Here is a 21,765-nt window from a genome sequence, read left to right on the forward strand (position 1 = left end):
ACATATCTAGAATATTATTTCATGTAGAATTGCATGGCAGCCTGTAAGATATTTAAATATAATAGTGGAAAACCTCTGCAGCAGCCTGAAGAAATCTGAGTTTTATTGAGCAAGTGTCATTGAGCTTTGCTGAACGATTTTCAGTGATGGAAAATAAAAACTGTGGTTTAATGAACATAACCCTCAAGACTTCCATCCAGTTAACTTTCCAATGTGGTCAAAATACCACTGAGAATATTTACAGTGTCACCCCTTGGTTCCACTGACGGGAAGTGAAGCGGATTGGCTGTTCTGCAGCTTCATGGCTGACTGTGGCAACTCGAGTCAGTCGTTCCCATCAGCATTTCTGTGTTTGTGAAGCGTCGTGATGCCCTGCTTCCCCAGAAATACACAGCTGTTGTGTTTTTTGATGCTTGATGCTTGGAAACCTTGTCAATCTAGAGCAGAGCGGATCGTTCAGGCAGGAAGTGGATCTGGTCGATTTTAAAAATAAAACACTGTCTACAGACTTTGGATCGCATTTTACTCTGAAACATCAACATTACGTCATAACCGGCGGCACAGGCACCAAGCCGTCAGGGGAGAGAGGGTCTCACTTAATACTTGACAGCATGGAAAATGAGGCTTTTATCTTGGAGGTGGAAAGTCACACCATGTTGTATGAAAACACACATCACTATTATAAAGAAATAAAGAGCAAGCATGTGAGACACTGGACAGACTGGCCAAATAACCTTTTGTTGGTCTATAGGCCCTTAAATGCACTAACTATCGCACAATGTTGCAATCCTTGCAAGATTGAGTGAACTGTAGAGCAGAGCAGGATGGCAGAGATGCTCTGCTCTGAAATGCTTCTGGTGGGACAGGGTGCCAGACGGAAAGCTCGGCGTAGCTGCTTCGCATTGCTTTCCCAACTCTTCCACCTTTGGTGGAACCGAGGGGTTAGTGCTGGAATTGCTTCCTTAAGGAGACAGATATAAGAGCCATTAAAACTTAAAATATATATATTTAAAACCACTGAGGGCATCACATTTCTAGTGATCTTGTTAGAAGACTTTTGCATATTTACAAATCCAGTCACAGAGGAGGAACATTATTAATTACTTCTGGAGTGTAGAAACTATAATGCAAGTCCAGCTGTGCGTTTGATCTTCATCGTTTCCTGAAGGAAATTAAGTTGTTTAATTGCTCCACTGTGTTCAGCAGCCAGTTTTTAACCATCTGTGTGTTGTTTGGTACTAAACAGATGGTGGGCCGGGCTTTAAAATGACAGCTCAACAGTATATATGAATTCACATGCTCATACAGCAGGTTTCCATGGAACAGTTTTTTAGAACTCAGATTTTAGTTTTTACATCTTATCTAAGCCTAGCACAAAAAGGGATTATTTCTCCCCTTTAATAATACTATTTCATAATGTATCATACATAATTGGAAAGTCTGATTAGCTACCTTTACAACAAGGTATAACTTGTAAGGATCATGCTTCTGTGGAATGAGCAACACAACTAAATGTGTGGGTAGTGCCACCCAAAAAAAAAAAAAAAAAGTGCTAAACCCCTGAAGGATTCTCTACTAGGTATTCACTTTAGTTTGGAGTTGCTTGGTGGATTAGAAAATTTCACTTTCCCACATTAATAAGGTAAAGACAACAGACATTGGCTATTTTTACACAACAGCTTAGCACTTCTTCCTCATGCTGGTCACCAGCCTGGTCACATTTTGCTGTGGGATGGGATCCCATTCCTCAACCAGCAATTTCAAAGTCAAACAGACTTTTTTTTTTTTCTTTTTTTTTTAAAAAAGATTTAACAGTTGTAACACTGCCTACAGAAGTCTAGCTGGACTGTCCAGTCATAACCTCAGTTTTAACTCAAAGTGCATCATTCTCACCCAATCCCGTACATTTCATCCTGGCACATTAAAAGACTGCTCTATAAGGTGTCAATGAAATACAATTATCCATTCAACATCCCCATTTTCCTTGAGGAGTCACAGAAGGCATTATACAGCCTTTTCACTGGCTTTGTATTTATTTTGAACACTCCTGATTGGCTACCAGCTTCAACTAAATCTGACTTTTTCATATTTGAAACAGATGCATATATATGTAATTGTTTTTAAATAATAAATGCTTAGGCTGTATGGTCCAGCAACCCCCAATAATTCTTTCATTTTTGTTTCTATAATTGTAAACAGGGCAAGAGTTAAACTCACTTCCTTTACCCATCAGAACATTAACAAGTGATGAGATTTCAAATGCAGTCAAGTGTGAAAATGGAGTCCATTAGAGATGCAGCTTGCAATTATTGTCATCATTACTGATTAATGACCAGCAACCATCCACTTGCTTGTTTTGTCAGACAAATATACTATACAGCCAATGAAACTGAATATAATTCATTTAGAGTCATATTATGTAAGATTAGCAGCAAATGCTCACATTTGAGAAGCTGGAACTTGAGAATGTTTGTAAACAATCAATTATTTAAATAGTTAATTAAATGTTTTAGCTCTAATGTGCATACAGGTGAGGAGAAAAAAAAGAAGGAAAAAAAAACTATGTAAACAGCAGACACTGACCAGGGACTTGGACAATGTCACAAGAACGTGCACAGAGATTTGAATATAATCAGATTACTTTTCCCCTGTACACAGCTTGGACTGAATTGACTAAAAAAAAATATAAAAAACAGGGTCCTGGACTCAGAACTGTGATACAAGTTCGCATATAAATATACTCATTAACTTTGCTTTGGTTTGTTCAGATCAGAGGATCACAGTTTTGGAGTGTATTTGTTAGTCAGAGGGTACAGAACAAAAGGACAACAAAAGGCGAAGTCCCTGCTGAGTATGCATGCTTTCCTCTTTTATTACTACTGGCTGCACACAAGTTAAATGAAAAAAAAAAAAACAAACACAATTGAAGAAAAGGCGTTGCTCAAGGGCTTACTGAGCTCTCAAGGACAAACATTATTAGTTAAAGGTGCGTTGCAAATTGCTCTGTTGGCTCCAACAGTAATTGGTACATGCACCTTTAAAACCGGAGTTAAACTTTCACCTTGTCACTTTTTCCAGGTGCCCTCAGCGAGCGCAAGAAGGTCACCCTTGGCACGCAGCCCACGGTGCTGAGGACCTTCAGATCACTCTCCACTTCCAACGTCTTTGCCTGCTCGGACCGACCCACGGTCATCTACTCCTCCAACCACAAGCTGGTGTTTTCCAATGTCAACCTCAAGGAGGTCAATTACATGTGCCCGCTCAACTCTGAGGGTTACCCCGACAGGTCAGCAGCAGAACAGTTTATCAGTCTGCAACTTGCTCTGTGTTTTGAGGCAAACTATTTCAGCACTTTAAAGGTGTTTTTTTTATTTTTTATTTAATTTTATCTTTGAGCTGACACAGCCACAGCTGGCTCAGATCTTCTCTCTGGTGGCTAAAGATATTTACTCAGTCCTACTGTTCTGATCTGCAGGAGATGGGGGTGTTTCCTCTTTAATGCTTCTTTTAATGTTTTGATGTTTTTAATGCTGCATTTTGTCTATTTTGTTCTTGTTTCCCCTTTTCCTTTAGTCTGGCTCTGGCCAACAACAGCACGCTGACCATCGGTACCATTGATGAGATTCAGAAACTCCACATTCGCACAGTTCCCCTCTATGAGTCTCCCAGGTCAGTCCAGTTGTTTAAATACCAACTCAATACTGAACATGAAATGAATCTTTCACATCTGTTAACTGTGCAAATATTCTGTATGTTCTTCATATTAGACAGCAATTTAGTCTTATTCCTCTAACAACTTCCTCCCTTCAGATTTTGTTATACAACTACTGAATACTTTTTTTTATCCTCTTTTCTATTTTAGCCTGTAAATGACAAGACTCAGCATTCTAAGACAACTTGCTGAGGCCCTTGTTTTGTTCAGCATAGCGTGGTTTTCTATTTTTACATTTGATAGCATTTATCCCCTCTTTTTTCTCCCTCTCTGCTTGACACTATCTCAGGCGGATCTGTTACCAGGAGGTTTCCCAGTGTTTTGGGGTTCTGTCCAGCAGAGTGGAGATTCAAGACGTAAGCGGCACCACATCTGCTGTACGGCCTAGTGCAAGCACCCAGGTACCATATCTCATCCCTGTGCTTGGATAATAAACACCCCAGGGCTTGTTTGGTTTGCACTCTTATCTAACCAAACTGGCTGACTAAGAACATTATTTATACCATTAAGCTTGGAGCTTGTCAGGAAGATAAATGTCTTGTCCTGCCAGTGTCTTAGCAGGCCTGCTGGAGCTAAAAATGTTTACACCAAGATTTCAGCATTATCACTGTGTTCTCAGGTTTATCACTTTAAGACTGAGAAGTTTTCAAAATTTCCATTTAGCTAAAGCTGAAACCAGTATTTTTAGAATAATAACTGGCCCACCCACCGAACCACAAAAATATTATTTGGCTGACACTTTCTATTGAGGTCGCATCCATTATGAATTATAAGTGGGGATCACGCAGCTGCAATGATTACAGCTAATTCAATTTTTACTGATTACATTTTATAAGCAGATAGTCAAATCAGATTTATTCTAATTGGGACTTTTAGTAACGTTCCAAATCTGTTAAATTAGAAGAAAGTTCACATTTTTGGTTAGAAATGTTAAATGAATTTAAAACTGACATGCATTTCATCTAAGTAGTTTACATGACGGATGTTACTGACATGCACAGTCAATTATGAGAACTGCAGTATTCTTATTACAGCATCTGAGACTGTTACACATGCTGTTCACACATGCATACTTAAACAGGCCCCTCAGATATTAAAAACTACACAAGAAACCGTGGTAACACAGTCACATTTAAAACTATAATTGCCTTTTGGTTTTCGGCTGATGTCAGAAATGCTTTTTTTCCCCTCAGCTCTATTTGGAAGAATGCAGATATCCACACGGATATATGCACATATTTTTCCATGCAATTACAGAGAAAACCAAGTCTACTCTGCCTTTAATCATTTTGATAATTTACTTGCATTAGATATCTTATTTTTTTTTATTTATTTGAATTATTTGACAGGGACATTGTGTTTATACATTGTCTCAAAAGTTAGTAGCTGATGCCATGCAAACAGAGTTTCTAGCCAGAGCTAAAAACCATATGATTTACAAATGTACACATTCAGCAGGTAAAAGTAGTAAGAATACTGATGCTGCAATGAATGAAAACTGTTTAGTTTTTCAAGTGTTTTCTAAATTCACATTAAGATAAATGTACATGATCATGAAAGTTCATGCTATAAAAAAAATCATCTTTTGTTTGATTTGTTGACAATAAGGTCTAAAAAGCCAACGTAGATTTGCAGAAACATCAGATAAAGTGAGCAGGTCACCTTGAGGGCTAATCAGAAAACAGTGTTGCCTGTTCAGGCTGTCTCTGGTACCTCTCCAGGGGAAATAGGTGTGTACTTTTGTTTGTGTGTTTTATTCACATGATTTTCACATGTGATGATCAGAGTGACGTTTACCTGATTTTAAATGCTGCACATCTGCTACTGCAGATGGTGCTGGTGCTGTTCACATCGTAATAGAAATTTAAATGGTGCCATATCTCGCACTACATCTGTCTTTGTCCCTACTTCTCTTCCTGTCCCATCTCATAAAACTACAGGCGCTCTCCAGCAGCGTGAGCTCCAGCAAGCTCTTCCCCAGCAGCACCTCTCCACATGAGACCTCCTTTGGTGAAGAGGTGGAGGTTCACAGTCTGCTAGTCGTGGATCAGCACACCTTTGAAGGTGAGACAGCTGAACATACTGAGCTCAAAGAGGTGCAGCTTTCAGATGAAGCTTCCGATACTGAAGTAGTCATCTTGGGAGAATATCTGATCTAAAAAACGAATGTGCTCTGATTTTAATCCACCATCGTTGCCCTAGTGCTGTTGCCATGTTTTGTTTTATCTCATATCCTCTTTTAATTATTTACTTTTTTAATTTTTTTATTCTGTCCTTGGTGACAATAAACATGCTACCTAAAATACGTTTCCTAGAATCTAAAGCATACACATCAGATTTATTAATGATTAATGATGTTCAGCATCATGCAAACCGTCTCCATGATGAAACCTAGTGTATCTGGCAGGCTGTTGCTCTGTTCTGTTTTGCAATGCAGATTTTTTTTCTGCACCAAGCTTTTCTTTTTAAAACCCTGCTGTTACCACACCCACATGAATTAGGCCACGCTATATGTTAATAATATGTAAATAAAGCACTAGGACGCAGCACAGTGTCCACAGCTGACTGCACTTAATTAATGAGCCAGCAGATAACGTCTTCTTTAGATGTGAGACACTTTCTAATGCACTGGATGCATGCTGACTTGTGTCCTAAAGTTACTACAGCATATTACCACCCAGGTTAATGAACAAAACAAATGCATCTTTCATTGACAGGAGCCATAAATTAAGAGATTTATCAGAGAGATTTGTAAATGACGTCACTGCTTATAGTGCATTGACTCTGGGGGGGGGGGGGGGGTTACTGTTATTTAACTTGTTTTATTTATTTATTTTTACTGGCTTTGTCAGGGAATCTGACAGCCATCTCATGAAGTAAAACAAATCTAAAGTAACAAGAAAAATTTAAAATCAAAACAGACATCCATGCTCCAATAGGTTATCCAGATAAGAAAAACAACGGCAGAGTGTCAAAATTCACTATGTCTTTAATCTTATCTTTAACTTGATTGTTTCTTTTCTAGCTTCTTTCTTTTCTAGCATTTAGTTCTCATCTCACATTAGGAAATAGGATATGTGGTCATACATGTCTGTAGGAGTAAGCATAGTTCGAGGTTTTCCTCCACCGAACAAACATTATTCAGTTAGAAACTCCCACGTAGAAAACGATTTAGGTCAGCGTCCAAATTGCTCTGTTTTTCTGGGATTGAGAGATGTTTTTCTGGTGGTATTTCGACAGACTCCACGTCCTGTCGCTCACAATAAAGACTGTTTATTTTTGTCTGAGTTGCTGCTGTTCCAGTGCATCACAGTGGTTTCCTAAGGTTGTATATTATCTCCTTTGATTATTTCAGTGATATAGTATAGCCATTTCATGAAGTTATTTTGCCTTTTTTCTTTTGTGTAATGAACTTTAAATGTTTTTTTTTCTAGCATTTCTGCCTAAATGTGATTCTCTTGGTTAATGTTTGCCCAGGCAGATTTTTTATTCTTAGGAAATTATATAATTGTGCTAAACAAAAATGGTCATGAAAATGGATCAGGGTAAAATCCTGTCAATACACACGTCTGACTCTGTATTTTGTGTTAGTCCTCCATGCTCATCAGTTCCTCCCCAGCGAGTATGCCCTCAGCCTGGTCTCGTGTCGTCTGGGGAAAGACCCATCTGTGTACTTCATTGTCGGAACCGCCATGGTTTACCCAGAGGAGTCGGAGCCCAAGCAGGGACGCATCATTGTCTTCCACTACACCGACGGTCAGTCATCAAAACTTTTACTTTTCTCCATTTTCAGCAAATGACCTCAACTGTTCTTCCTTGTCTTGTTGCTCAGCGTTATCACACTTGTCTTCTCACCCACATCACTTTTGCTTTGCTGTCTTTACCCTTCACCCAGTTTAATTTTCTCCTCCCCCACCCTGTCCTGTATCGTACGTACGGACACTTCGTCCTACCTCGCTCTTGTTTCTCCTCTCACTTAATCATTTTCTTATCGCTTCTTATCAGGCATACTCAACATTACGATTCTCCTCATTTCCTTTTGCACGCCGTCCTTCTCAAGATGCATTGCTTGTATTTAATTTATCCTTCCCCGGCTCTCCGTTTTGCCCTCACCTTTATTGTGAGCACAGCATCGTCTCATTTTGCATTTTTCACAGATCTCTCACTGAAGTTGCTGATGTAACTAAATATTACATGTTTAGCATGAATATTAACTAAAATTTGATTGATGGTTACGTCCTGCAGGTAAGCTGCAAACCGTGGCTGAGAAAGAGGTGAAAGGTGGTGTCTGTTCTTTGGTGGAGTTCAATGGAAAACTGCTGGCCAGCATAAATAGCACAGTAAGTGACAGCGGATGTTTTCATCAAAAAAAAAAAAAAAAAAAAAAGCTTTTGACAATTTTTTATTTATATATAGGAGCTTGAATTGTTTAAAATGCACTGATTTATATGGTTATGTTTTAATGTCAAGTCCTCATTCAAATACTTTAGCCATATTGATCTGAATTAATTTAAAACATTGACCAACAAATCTTTGGATTAAATCCAATGTTTTAAAATTCAACTTCTTTTCCTCTGTCAGTAAAATGAGCTTCATTGTTTGTTTTCACAAACTAGCTTCAAATGTAGTATTTTTATTTAATTATTTAATTTATTTATTCGTTTAATTTAATGAGGACAATGCACATTAATGAACACTTTGTACATGACATTATGTAAATATGCCAGAATTAGCTAAGAGCTAAAGAATAAAGCTCTGTCTCTCTTTGTTTCTTTTAAACATTGTTGCAGCCATAACAAGAAAATAAACAGCATATTTCTAAAAGAATAAATTGAAAATAAATTGAAGTTCAGCGTCAGAGTTTCTTCTATTTTTTGTATTAACTACATCAGAAAAAAAGTGTAGTCCAGAAGAATCCACTCTGCTAACTGTACCTCACTCCTGTTCATGCAGGTCAACCTCTACATGACTTTTCTTCAATTATTTAGGAAACATGTGGTCTGTCCAGGAAGAGAAGTGCCACCTTTTTGTACTTGTGGTTTAGTACCATAGCTAAGCAGATTTATCCAATGTGGATCAGTGTGAAATTAGCTGACATACATTGTGAAAGAGCAGCCTGTCCCCTGCTGCCCTGTTATACCATGCTTAGCTATGGATATATTAAAGGAATTAAAAGCTTGAAAGGCAGCCTTATCTTTGAGATATCATGTATCAAATAGTCATGTATCTCAGATTTTTGAAACTCATCAGACTACAGGGACTCCTGAAACAGCACTGTCATTCATTTTTTCTTGACTGGCTATTTAACTGCTCATTGTTAATTATTAAGACATTGTTAGTTGCTGGCTTCTCTTTTGGCTCTTCTGGCTCAGATGGGATAATTTAATCTTCTTTCTTAAATATAGACTATTTTGACTGCACTCTACCACAGCAGCTGTTATTCATGTCAGATTTGCCAGGTGAGGCAAACCGTAATACTAAAGTCATCAGAGAAGAGACAAATGCAAAAGATGAATTAAGGAGGCAATAAAAATCAGAAAGTCGGCCCAAAACACCGTCAGCAGTGATGAGGAAGCATTACCATCGGGCAGCAAGGGGGAACCTGGCGAATGTCAGGTCCGTCAGGTTGGCCGTGTCTATGAATAACAGCTGATAAATGACACGTTACAGCGGTCAGATGATGCTTCTGAGGCAGAGTGCAGACGAAATAGTCTATATTTAAGAAAGAAGATTAAATTATCCTTTTTGAGCCAGTATCATATTTTTCACACAATTACCCTAACTGCTTCTTAATAATAAGCTGTAGCAGTTACTAATTCAGTACTCTACTATGTTTTCATTAACTTGAAACAAATAAAAAATTTTACATTCTTTTGCATTCATCCTTGCAAATATTTCAGCCTGTCTCATAACTCTGGCATCATCTTGAGGTTCTCTTTACATCAACCTGCCATCACGTGAGTAACAGTCAGGACACAGGGACTTAACTTGACCTCTCCATCACCATTTTACTTCTGCATCATTTTTAACAATCGTTAGACGGTGCATGCAGAGGGAAATTAATTAATTAATTAGTTAATTAGCCATTAACTGTTCATTAATGAGGCAGCTGGTAACTCATATTGTTAATCAGCACCTCAGCCTCACAGTCACTGAGGCACATCATCTCCAGAGTGATGGCAGCGTGAAACTAAAATGTCAGTATAGTTTATCAAATACAGGAACAGCTACTTTCTGATCCACCTACTTTTTGGCAGCTGCCATGGCAACAAGCCACCACTCAGCACGTCTGTTTGTTTCAGGTGCGTCTGTATGAGTGGACGGCTGAGAAGGAGCTGAGAACTGAGTGTAACCACTATAACAACATCATGGCCCTTTACCTGAAGACCAAAGGAGATTTCATCCTGGTGGGAGACCTGATGAGGTCCATCCTGCTGCTGGCGTACAAACCCATGGAGGGCAACTTTGAAGAGGTGGGATGTGAGATAGATTTCTGAGAAATAACTCAAGTTTCAGAGTTTGACAAATATTATAATCTTCAACTTAATATTTCATACTTAAGTGACTATATATATATATATATATATATATATATATATATATATATATATATATATAATAAATTAACTTCATTTTTGGTTCCTTAATGCTTACACCAACAAAAATATGAATTACAGGCAAAACATTTTACTGTTTCACAATATTTTGTCCTTGAGTATATGTTTAACTTTACAACAAAATTTTCAAAAACATGCAGTTGGCAAAACATTATTTATGCAGCCTTCTGATGCCCTTTAATGTTAAATTACATTTTCTTTATTCCAATATTTTCTTTGCCATGAAATATATCATTGCATATACCATATATGAACCAAAATAAAAACCAGATATGTTTTTCTCAAATGTCAAAATGATGTCATCTTTGATAGAGTTGTATTTTATATATAATGGTCACAAATGGTCTGGCACTAATTGTAACACATAGTGAGTCGCTGTTAACAGACAGTCACGTTATTATTTTCCGACAAAGTAAAACTAAGGGAGACATGACATCATGACAGTGGCTGAAGACCGACTATAATAAGTTTTCGGTGCTGCAGTGAATAAACCTCCTCCCCTCTGCATTCACATCTCTCCTTCTAGAATATGCCTCAACCTGCAGCTGACAGAGTGATGGACGGGTGTTCTGTACTTTCAGATATTTTGTACACTTACGTTATTTCTGCAGTAACTGGCTACTTAGCTAATGCTATGCTAGGTTGGGATAACCACAGCCAAAGAGCCTTAAGCTAATTTAGCACTTCTTTAGCAATGCAGCGTAAATAAAAAGCTGACTGACACGACGAAGCATGCGTCACTCGTCATTACACATGGCAAATAGAGTTAAACTGGAGACATGCTGAGTCATTAATTTCACAACATTATTATATACTTACCTGTCGGCAAGCTCCACTCAGCCCACTGCTTTAATGTAACCTGGCTGTAGCTAGCTACCCCTGTTGAAAACACAGGGGGATGGTTGTGGGATTGAATGGAGTCAGAGCTCCATCCAGCTGACAAACGGCGCAAGGACATCATTCTGCACAACTCCGACACTTAGCAGCATTTACTGTTTATAAGAAATTAAGAATAAATCAGCGTTTAAACAGCAAAACAGCGGCCGATATTGGCCATTTTGAAAAGGGCTAATATTGGCCGATTTAATCGGGCAGCCGATAAATCGATCGATCCATAGTAGAAATGAAACAAACCTGGCACAGTTTAACACATGACTGTTTACCAAGGACAAGGATATTATAACAATGATTATTTTTCAACCTTTTAGCTCTTGTTTGGACCCGATGCTTCTTCTCATAGCAAACACTGTATGTACATCTGGGGTGGTGTCGTCCTGGTTTTGACCGGCACCTTTGTGTTGTTTACTGTTTTTTCTCAGATTGCTCGTGACTTCAATCCAAACTGGATGAGCGCTGTAGAAATTCTGGATGATGACAACTTCCTGGGGGCCGAGAATGCCTTCAACCTGTTTGTCTGTCAGAAGGACAGGTGAGAAAAGCATAACATCCTGCAGTGAACTTCGCCTCTTATGAATTTCTTTATTGTAAACGTTACAATCCCCCGAGCTGCTGGCTCCAACACTAAACTGCCAAAAAGTTTCTTAATCCCCTCCATTTATCCACTCAAACCTCCATATCATTAGCATGCGGCCTCTTCTGCGCAGAGTCCCATGATAGCTTTTAGAGCATCATTGCTATAACGGGAGCAGCGTTGTTCTTGCATTTTGTTTGGGAAATTATCATTCGTCTCTACTGAGCTTTTAGCCACTCTGCATCATTTTCTTTGTGGTAATTTCTATTAGACAAGTGTTGACTTTAAGGGAAAAGAAGATGCGTTCTGAAATTGCGTGTGTAACATTTATGCCGCTACTCATTATCCAGCTAATACATCAGGTTAGACCTCTCAATACTCTTGACCTTTACTTTTGTATCACATCTTTTATCCTCTTGCTCTCTTCTCTGTTGCTCAACCTTTTATCCATTGTCTCTCTATCATTCTCTGACCTAATGCATTGCTTCTTATGTCTCTGCCCTTCTAGTTTTTCTTTTGATTAATCGACAAAGTCGTGCCCCCAACAATTTCCCATTTTTCCACTGTAATTTATTTTCCTACTCTCTCATATCTTTCATGTTTATCTCTCCGTTCTCGCTGTGGCCAGTGCGGCCACCACCGACGAGGAGCGGCAGCACCTGCAGGAGGTGGGGGTCTTTCACCTCGGCGAGTTTGTAAATGTCTTTTGCCATGGCTCTCTGGTGCTGCAGAACCTCGGAGAAAGCTCCACACCCACCCAGGGCTCTGTGCTGTTTGGCACCGTCAACGGCATGATAGGTAAGGTGCACGGGCAATTTTGCACACAGCAATTTTTGCATCAACACTGTTGATGCTAAAATTCTTGACTTTTAAATCATGTTGTCAGCATTTTGGAAAAATTTGTATTTATTTCTTTCCATTAGTCACTGTTGGTAAGAATAATATAATCTTCACATTTGAGCTGCAAATTACTATGAGGCTACAATTAGCACCCTGCTGTCTTAGTTTAGTACAAACATAGACAAGAGGTGGAAGTTTTCTTTTTTTCTTTGATGTTCCTACATCTTTAATCTACTCATCCAAAAAACAAAAAAATGACAACATGGATTTAACTAAGCAAATGAGTGCGAGCCTCCCATTGGCTAATTATGGCATGCATGATGATGTTTCACCTGCAAACAAGTTATTTAACCTTAATAGTACAAAAACTCTGAGGCAATTTTCTTTAAGACAAGCTTAAATGTCTTTATTTCTATGGCAGAGTCATAGTGACCTTTAAAAACACCAACGCATTTCAGCCCACTGGTCTTCGTTGGAGTCTTTTCGACACATCCTGTTGTCATGTAAGGACTCTGTTTCAGAAGGGTCAAAATATCAGCTTGCATCAGGCAAAGAAAGCATCTAGGAGATGCTGAAACCACTAAAACTGGGTTAAGAACTGTCTAATGGATTATTAAAAACTGGAAGTATAGTGGAGAACCATCATCTTCCAGAAAGAAATTAAATGTTTGGTTAAATTATATTGTAGGGAAAAATAAACACAGCAGTAGAACATATAGTTATGTTGAATAGTGAGGGTAAAAGCATTTCCCAGACAGAATGTGAAGGGAACTGAAAGGATTGGAACTGAACAGCTGTGCAGCATTAAGAGAACCACTAATCATTGAGACTGACCGGAGAAAATGGCTTGAATTTGCTAGGAAGCATAAAGATTGGACGCTGAAGCAATGGGAAAAGGACAAATGCTCTGATGAGGCCAGATTTACCCTCTTCGAGGGTCATGGGTGATGTGTTCAGGGTAAGAAGAGCTTTGAATAAAGTGATGCAGCCATTATGACTAGTGCCTACTGTACAAGCCTGTAGGGGAAGTCTATGATCTGGGGTTGCTGCAGTTGCTTAGGTCTAGGTTCGGCAACATTATGTGTCCAAAGAATGAGATCAGCTGATACATGAATATACTGAATGAGCAGGTTATTCCATCAATGGAGTTTTTCCCTCACTGGTGGCATGGCCACATTCCAAGATGCCAGTTTCAGGATTCATCTGGATCAGACTGAAAGAGTGGTTCAGGGAGCATGAGACGTCATTTTCACACATGGATTGGTCACCACAGACTCCAGACTTTAACCACATTTAGAATCTTTGGGATTTGCTGCAGAAGACTTTGTGCAGTGGCCCATCTCTCCCATCATCACTGAAACATTTTAAAAAAAAAAGAAAAATGAATGCTGTACCACAGGAAGTGCATGCCATTATTAAAGCTAAAGATGGTCCAACAAAATTTTAGTGTGTCACTTTTCGTTTTGGATGGGCAGTGAAAAAAAACATTAAGTGTTTCTGAGGAAGGGGACTCTCCTCAGTCTCTTAATCGTTGGCTAACAGAAGCACAGATTCAGGAAATAATGCAACATGTACAAACTAGTGAAACTGAAAAACTGCGAATTCACCATGACATTTGTCTCAAAGAGATGTTTGGCTCTACAGTCAGTAATAGCCATCAACTTCCGCTTGATTAGTTGATTTCTATTTGTCATTAAATGTCATGGTTTGTGACACACAACCATCTGGGTGCTCTTATGAGAAAATAATTTTTAAAAGGGCAGGCACTTACAAAAATACCTAGCAGGTGATTAAATGGAGCATCAGTGTGTCACTGTCAGGAGTGAACTTTAAGCAATCAGATCAAGGCAGTGCTGTTATTTGAGCCACTCGTAGAGTTTTCATACTCTCCTTGTCTGCACACTAACAGAAGGGAGTCTACAGATGAACCAGTACTTTTAGGTGAAAAGAAATGGGGGAAAAATATATATAAAAAATTCTTTTAAAAAGAAAAAAAAAAGTTGTGTGTACATATGTATTCACCCCATTTGCAATGAAGCCCCTAAATGTAGTCTTGCTTCTAAGATTTGATTTCCACATCTTCAATGTTGGTGCCATATTTTGTGAACCAAATATAATTTTCAGCTGTGAGCCAACACGATAGAAAATATACCAAGGTGTGAATAGTTTGCAAGCCATTGCATAGTCTGCGTTCAGTCTTCTTGTTATACAGTAAGCTAAATATTTTGGCTACACTCAGAGGGGGCCCGGTGGACCCTTGCTGACTGGTGAGTCAGAAAAGTTACATCACACAGACCTCAAAGCTGAGTGGATGTCAAAATGCCTCTTTAGAGAATCAAAACACCTCAAAATTTTGATCTTACAAATGTTAAAGAGTCCAGCTGCCTTTGAAAAAAATATTTTATTTGCACAGACGAGACACAAACATTTTGGTGTGTAGCTGAGTGGAAGACAAAGAGCCATATGTTAATGTGTGCTCTTGGTTTATAAACTATGCTCTTGCATTTGTCATTGTGGATTTGAAAAGGACTTCTTTGTAGGAGTTGTGGACTGCGGCAGAGATAAGACTGAAACACAAGCATAGGATGACTTCCCACTGATGACCAATCCGCTTATATAATCTGCTCTCCTTGCATGAAACTTTGAAATGATAATTACTAAACAAAAACTGTCTAATACCAACTAGAAGGGAAAAAACATGTATGAACTTAGGAAAAGAATGGAGCTGAACCATGTGCTGGGCAACCGGCATTAATGGCTTTTGGAAGATGCTGGTAGTCACATTTTGTCAAACCCAGGCTTCTTTTGCAGAGCAACATCAGCTTCTTTTATTCTTGGCAAAAAGTAAAGATACCCCAACCCTATTTATTTACACTTTAATTTATGTTTTGTTGCACTTATTTATGGATTTTTTTGTTTGTTTTTGGGGGGTATCTTTGTTGCAACTTTGCTTTTTTCTGCCTTGATTCATCAGTGACGAGCAGATTATGTTTGCAGAGCTGTAAAGTCCACAGCTTTGTGTCTTTTCTAACACTTTGCTGTCTGTTGTTCAATTTGAATCCCAACCATACATTTCTATTTAGCTGTGAATAGAAGTCTTTCATAGCAAACACCTTTTCTTAGTTTTAATAGTAAAAACATTTGAAAAATCTCCAAAAAAAGCTGGCAAGGAATCAGTAATAGACAGGAATCAATAACACTTTAAATAAACAGCTGACTACAGCAAAACCTCAGAACAATTACAGACTTCACAACCATCCTTCAAAACAAGCTCCTCAAAACTAATGTTTACATTTCAGAAAATGACATGAGCGAAAGCAATCACATTTTCACCCCTCATTACTCAAATTGAAACTAGTAACTTTCAGTCTGGCAGTAATGATGGCTGAAATGAAAAAGAGGGAAGTGCACATCATTTGGATTCAGATGTAATTTACCTCTTTCGCTCCCACAGCTGCAACACACAACACATTATTTCACCCCAGAGCCTTCTGAGTCCTATAAAATTCTCACTGGAAAGTTCTTTTTTTTTTTTTACAAGAAACGAAAACCACAATCGCTCTTTCCAGTGAAAACTTTCCACAGTGGCTAATAACCAAAGTGGTGATGTTATTGAAATAACGCTGCTGGCGTTAACGCTCTGCAAGATGGTGTGGGAGATACGATGTTTCTAGGAAGAAGCTGCAAGGCCACAGGATTATTCTACCTAAAGAATAAACAAGGAGGCAAATTTCTCACTGATCGTTAAGCTTGTTGTTGTTGGGAAAACACTGATAATAAAATCAGGTTGATCACAATCCTTCTTAATTATTGATATAAATAAGAGGCTCAAGAGTTATGAGAAAATTTCTAATATCAAATTAGTTCATCTGTTCAAGAAGCTGAATGTTACATGGAAATTTATTGTTGTTATTTATCTATAAATAAATGCTGATTTTATATAATCTATAAATAAATAAACAAACCAATTTGGTTTTATCCTACTATGAAGCTTTATCCTAAGCTGATCTTCAGTATTTTTTACTTTGGGCAGAGGAACAAGGAGACACTCTGCATAGAAGTGAGACATAAGTCAAGTTTTCATTCAACTTTAACTAAACTTCCAGACAAAAGATTTATGTATGTTTCCAACAGCTGCTGGGATGCATCAAGGTAAACAGCTGTTTGGGTTAATTCCTCACCTGTGTGTCATTAGCGGATGAAACAGCGATGCAGTTCTCCTCTTCATTCCACACGTCTAAAGATTTAGTTTCCATGTTTGTGCATACTGGTTTAATTAATGCACCTTTTCCTCCGTGTGCAATTATCAGAGCTTTTGTTTTTACCTGATTGTGTTGGTTTTCTGTAAATGTGTTTATTTTCTCATAAATATTAAAATTAATATGTCAAGAATGCATTGCTATGTTCTCTATGATGGGACTAGCTTGCAGTTGTTTGCATTTAGAGAACAGTGTTGCATTTTCTTCATGCATTTATTTTATTCTTTTTTTGGTCAATTTCCAGGTCATCTTGCATCACAACCATACACACACTAATGACTGAATCAAAGATGAGATCAGGCGGGGATTGATGTTGATGAAGCTGTGCAATCATTCACAGCTTTTGTTTTTATTAAAACATTTTCATTGCATCTCATGCAGAGGAACAGGCACTGCATTACAAATTACTGCCAGTATTCTCAAGCTTGTGTGTTTGTGTGGGCTGTCAGTTTTAGCACAGATTACGTCCCCAAAGCATCAGATTTATGCTCCAAATGTCACAGAATTTTTTTTTTTTCTGCACACACGCAGCAAAAAACTCAGACTCTTAAGATTTACTGCAAAGTGCAAAATGTGGAAAATCTCTTTAATTATTAACCATAGAAATCATGCTATTTGACTTCCTTCAGCCTTCTAGCGCACAAGCACGAGACTTCCTTTAGGAGGATTGGAATCACAACAGTGAGCCTTTATTTATTAATTAGAAAGCTGTTACAAGTCCTGTGATAATGAGCCAGACTTGAAACTGCTTCTTCTCATTTGATGAAATATTTATTTATTAGTTTATTCACCAGGGACAATTCAAAGAGACAGAGGGGACATATAGAACTACTGATGTCTTGTGTACAGTGTATATAGCATTAAGCTATTTTGCATCTTTTGCCCCTGATTGGGCTTTTCTAGTAAAGGAAAGAAAAAAGGGATGAAGAGAGAAAAATATTAACAATATTTACCATGTTCTGAGGCTTAGATTTTACACATGATGGTCTACAGATTGTGTTTGTCTGTTTTAGGTCTGTTGACGTCTCTGTCTGAGGGCTGGTACAGCCTCCTGCTGGACCTACAGAACCGTCTCAACAAGGTCATCAAGAGCGTTGGCAAGATCGAGCACAGCTTATATCCTTTAGTTAATTCACACGTACGCTCGCCATCTGAGCCGGCAACACAGGTGACCTGCTCTGACTGTTGTGGTTGAAGCGTTGGCAGAAATCAACTGATGCAGTAATGTCTTTAATTGGCTTTGGAGATGGTTGATGAATATATTTTCCTTTTGAATATATTGTATGTAACAATCCAGGCATTCAGTCTAATTAATGATTAATTTATCGAGCTGAAATCAGACAGTTTAGAAATGGTTTAGTCAATAGAAAATATTAAAACCTTCCAGTTGGGTCCTTGGGCAAGACCCTTAACAGTACTTCCTAACCACCCCGTTACTCTGATGTAAGCCGCTTTGAAAAAGTGTCTGCTAAATGACTCTCTAGCATGTAGATGTAGATTTGAACGTTTTCTCCATGTAATGCTGGATCTTTGTTGACTGCCTGAGGTAAAGCATGTGCTGTTGAGGTGCCATCCGCAGGCAAAGCAGCAGCTTTGTATTGATTTTCCTTGACTGCACGACACCTGGAGGTCCTTCCACACAGAGCGGAAGACAGAGCAGGCGGCAGGATTCATCGACGGAGACCTGATTGAAAGCTTTCTGGATCTCGGCCGGGCAAAAATGCAAGAGGTTGTCAGCACTCTCCAGGTAAGTTCTCACATACATCCACGTCTACACTTCCATTTAAAGTCATCTGTGGGTATTACACATCTCTCTTAAACTTAATCTTTCCTCATGCAAATGCACTTTCCTTTCTGCCTCTTTATTTTTAAATGAAATAAAAAAATACTTTATTCATCCTGAAGGGAAATGAACTTCTAACTCCCTTGAAAAGTTTTCTGTGAGATTTTAAATTTACTTGCAGAGATATCCAATTAAAAATATTCCAGGAAGGAAGAACACATGTTAGAGATCATTATCTTGTTCAAAAGTCCAATCATTACCAAGATTTTTTTTTATTATTTATTTAATTTTTTTACACACTGATCATTAATTCTTCATCAAAATGACAAAAAAAATGAAGTTCCTTCAGCTGGAAACAGGATGAACCCTATATTCACTGTGACTGCGTTACTTTGAATTAACCACTAATCCTCAAGTTCACACAACTCCAGTTTGTCACATTATACAGACTCCCAGAAGCACAGGAGCGGCTTTCTTTCATGGTCAAGTTGACCTTTCGTTTGCTTTTAGGCAAAGACAGGATTGTGGAGAGATTTCCTGAGTTCTTTGCTTGTTTAATGTTTGCGTGTTCTTGGCTTCATATGTTCCTTCTTCATGTCGGCAGCTGTTTTATAGGATTTTCTCTGTTTTTGTCTCAGAACACACCTAGTAAGACAATAAATGGCTATCCTATAGCCGATCCATCACACAGATAGTTTTTCTGCAGTCTGAATTAGCAGAAGACAAAAGACCATTTTATTTAGATAACCAATTTTTTTATATTATTGTTTATTTTATTTAAATCTAATTTCATTTTTGTTTGGCAGGTGACTTAAATTTGCTTTTTCTCCCCATTATTTTTAACGAATGAATTTTCTATTGATTTAATTACCTACCCACCTACTTTAGGAACTACCTCAGTCGTAACCAGTGTGGACCCTGGCGGCTGCTACCTTGGTCATTATCAGGTCATTTATTTTTAAAAGCTGCAACAGGTTTAAGAAACAAACACCAGTTATTTAACATCTTCACTTGTTTTGTAGGTCTTAACATTAAGCTAATATTTCCCCCTTCTTAGAGACACTCTGCTCTTTCCTTCCAGTTTGATGACGTTATATGTAGCAGCAGATGAATAACAATATTCTGCTTTGAGCCCTTTTAGTCTGGTCTGAATTAAAAACAAAAAGAGGCAGACATCCTACTTCTAGCTCATAAACCAATCCCAGCTCATCTCTCAGGCTCAACTGATGAGGACAGTTTAACACATCTGAATGCTTTCTTTTCCAGGAGACTCCTGTTTACGACAAGCTTCAGATAAAATTGGAACATTGCTGTAAAAAAAATAAATAAAAATGCTGCAGCAGCAGTTGTTCGTTTGCACGCCCCAAGCAACTGAAAATATGCATGTATTGAAATATTAATGTATAGTTTATCTGTAATTGTCTGAAAATTAGGGCTGGAGCTATTATCTGGAGGATTGCGTTAGCAGTCTTGATAAAGTGAAGTGTTCATCACAACTTTTTAGACGCAATAAAATGTGTATTTTCATCCAAATAAGTCAAGTTAGTTTACAGCAATAGTAGGACAAGAAAATCATGTAGGACAAAATCACGTTTTACAACATGGATCTGATTTTAAATGGAGTTTTAGAAGTTTTTGGGGACGCTGGCGTTCAGGTGGAGGAGCAGTGGTCTACCTCAAGAAGGTCGGTGGGTCAATTCCTGGCTTCCCTAGACTATATACTCAAGTGTCCTTGGGAAAGACACCGAACCCCACAATATTGGGGGTACTGGGGTTTTAAAGTGTTAAAAGAGCACTTACTATATATATATGTATATAAGTGCTGTATGAATGTGTGTGTGATTGGGTGAATGTGACATGTAGTGTAAAAGCCCTTTGTGGTCAAATATGACTAGAAAAGTGCTATATAAGTGGTCCATTTACCATTTTATGATAAATAATTACTGGTTAAATCATCGATTTCATAGTCTCACTGAAATCTTTTATTTGTTCATTTTATAAAAATAGAAAAAGGAAAATTCTTCTGGGAGCAAATAATATTACACATTAAAATGATTTAAATAAATATAAAACAATTAAATAACGTTAAAATCAAGCTCACCTTGTAAGTGCAACTTCATCTGTTCATTTGATTTATGTGATGGTTTGTCTCAGCAGTGGAGGCTTACAGCTTGATGTGGTTTGGTTTCAGATCGATGACGGCAGCGGCATGAAGCGTGAAGCCACAGTGGACGAGGTGATTAAGATCGTAGAGGAGCTGACGAGGATCCATTAGTTTAGCTCGCCATTCAGGCCCCCGCTGACTGGGAGGATGGCCTGGAGGAGGAACGATGGGCAAATCCCCCAAGGAGGGGAGCAGTTTGGGCTTTGCAGATGTGTAAATAATTATAAATAAACAGCGTGTGCATGTTTGTCCTTCAGACCTCAACTAGTTGTCAGCTGTTGAGACCCTGAGGGTGCTACACGATGAGTGAAGCACTCTTTATTTAGACAAGAGTCTAGACGAAGTGTGTAGCAACCTGTTTGGACAACGGAAAGACCAAAGTGAAGATCTTGGTCTGAGTGTGTTTGAGTGTGTGTGTGCGCAGGTGTGATTACAAAGGAACAAAAAAAATAATAAATTCTCACCAAAACTGTTCTCTGGGATATTTGTGACAGTTACAAGTAGGCTGAAGGTTAGCTGGTCTTCACATCACAGGTTAAATCTGATTTACACTTTTAAGTTTGTTATTCAAATCTGGAGTAAACAATGCTGTAAGAGAAACACAATGATGAAAATGATAGATTTATAGCTATTTTGTCTTTGTGATGTTTTCTTTGTTTATTCTAATAAACCTTGCTTTAGTACTGTTCATGTCTGTTCCTCAGATCTTGACCTTTAGTTTGCTCATGATGAGGCTTCTCTGCTCTGATCTGATCATTGGTTGAGTCACATCTTTTCAGCTGCTCCACTCTGGGGAAGCAATCTCAGTTGGTCTGCTGGTTCACCTCTTTAAGTCAGACTGTGACATTTTAAGAACATATTTATATATTTACATGCATATTTGCTTAACAGGGTCTCTTCACAGTTCAAGCATGGTCAT

The 21,765-nt window shown here is 38.3% G+C and overlaps 1 protein-coding gene across 1 annotated transcript in view; it reads left to right on the top strand.

The window, feature by feature from the left end:
• Nucleotides 1-21,534, top strand: part of ddb1 (damage-specific DNA binding protein 1) — a 46,818-nt gene extending 25,284 nt beyond the window's left edge. Inside the window, exons 16-27 of the mRNA XM_041981792.1 lie at nt 3,079-3,286; nt 3,574-3,669; nt 4,002-4,113; nt 5,653-5,776; nt 7,304-7,468; nt 7,958-8,052; nt 10,015-10,185; nt 11,649-11,758; nt 12,429-12,598; nt 17,913-18,015; nt 18,523-18,646; nt 20,874-21,534. Of these exons, the coding sequence (XP_041837726.1) occupies nt 3,079-3,286; nt 3,574-3,669; nt 4,002-4,113; nt 5,653-5,776; nt 7,304-7,468; nt 7,958-8,052; nt 10,015-10,185; nt 11,649-11,758; nt 12,429-12,598; nt 17,913-18,015; nt 18,523-18,646; nt 20,874-20,957 (1,562 nt within the window). The 3' untranslated portion in view covers nt 20,958-21,534. The remainder of the gene's footprint in view (nt 1-3,078; nt 3,287-3,573; nt 3,670-4,001; nt 4,114-5,652; nt 5,777-7,303; nt 7,469-7,957; nt 8,053-10,014; nt 10,186-11,648; nt 11,759-12,428; nt 12,599-17,912; nt 18,016-18,522; nt 18,647-20,873) is intronic.
• Nucleotides 21,535-21,765: the final 231 nt, after the last annotated feature.

The sequence above is a fragment of the Melanotaenia boesemani genome, chromosome 1, assembly GCF_017639745.1.
Source record: "Melanotaenia boesemani isolate fMelBoe1 chromosome 1, fMelBoe1.pri, whole genome shotgun sequence".
NCBI lineage: Eukaryota > Metazoa > Chordata > Actinopteri > Atheriniformes > Melanotaeniidae > Melanotaenia > Melanotaenia boesemani.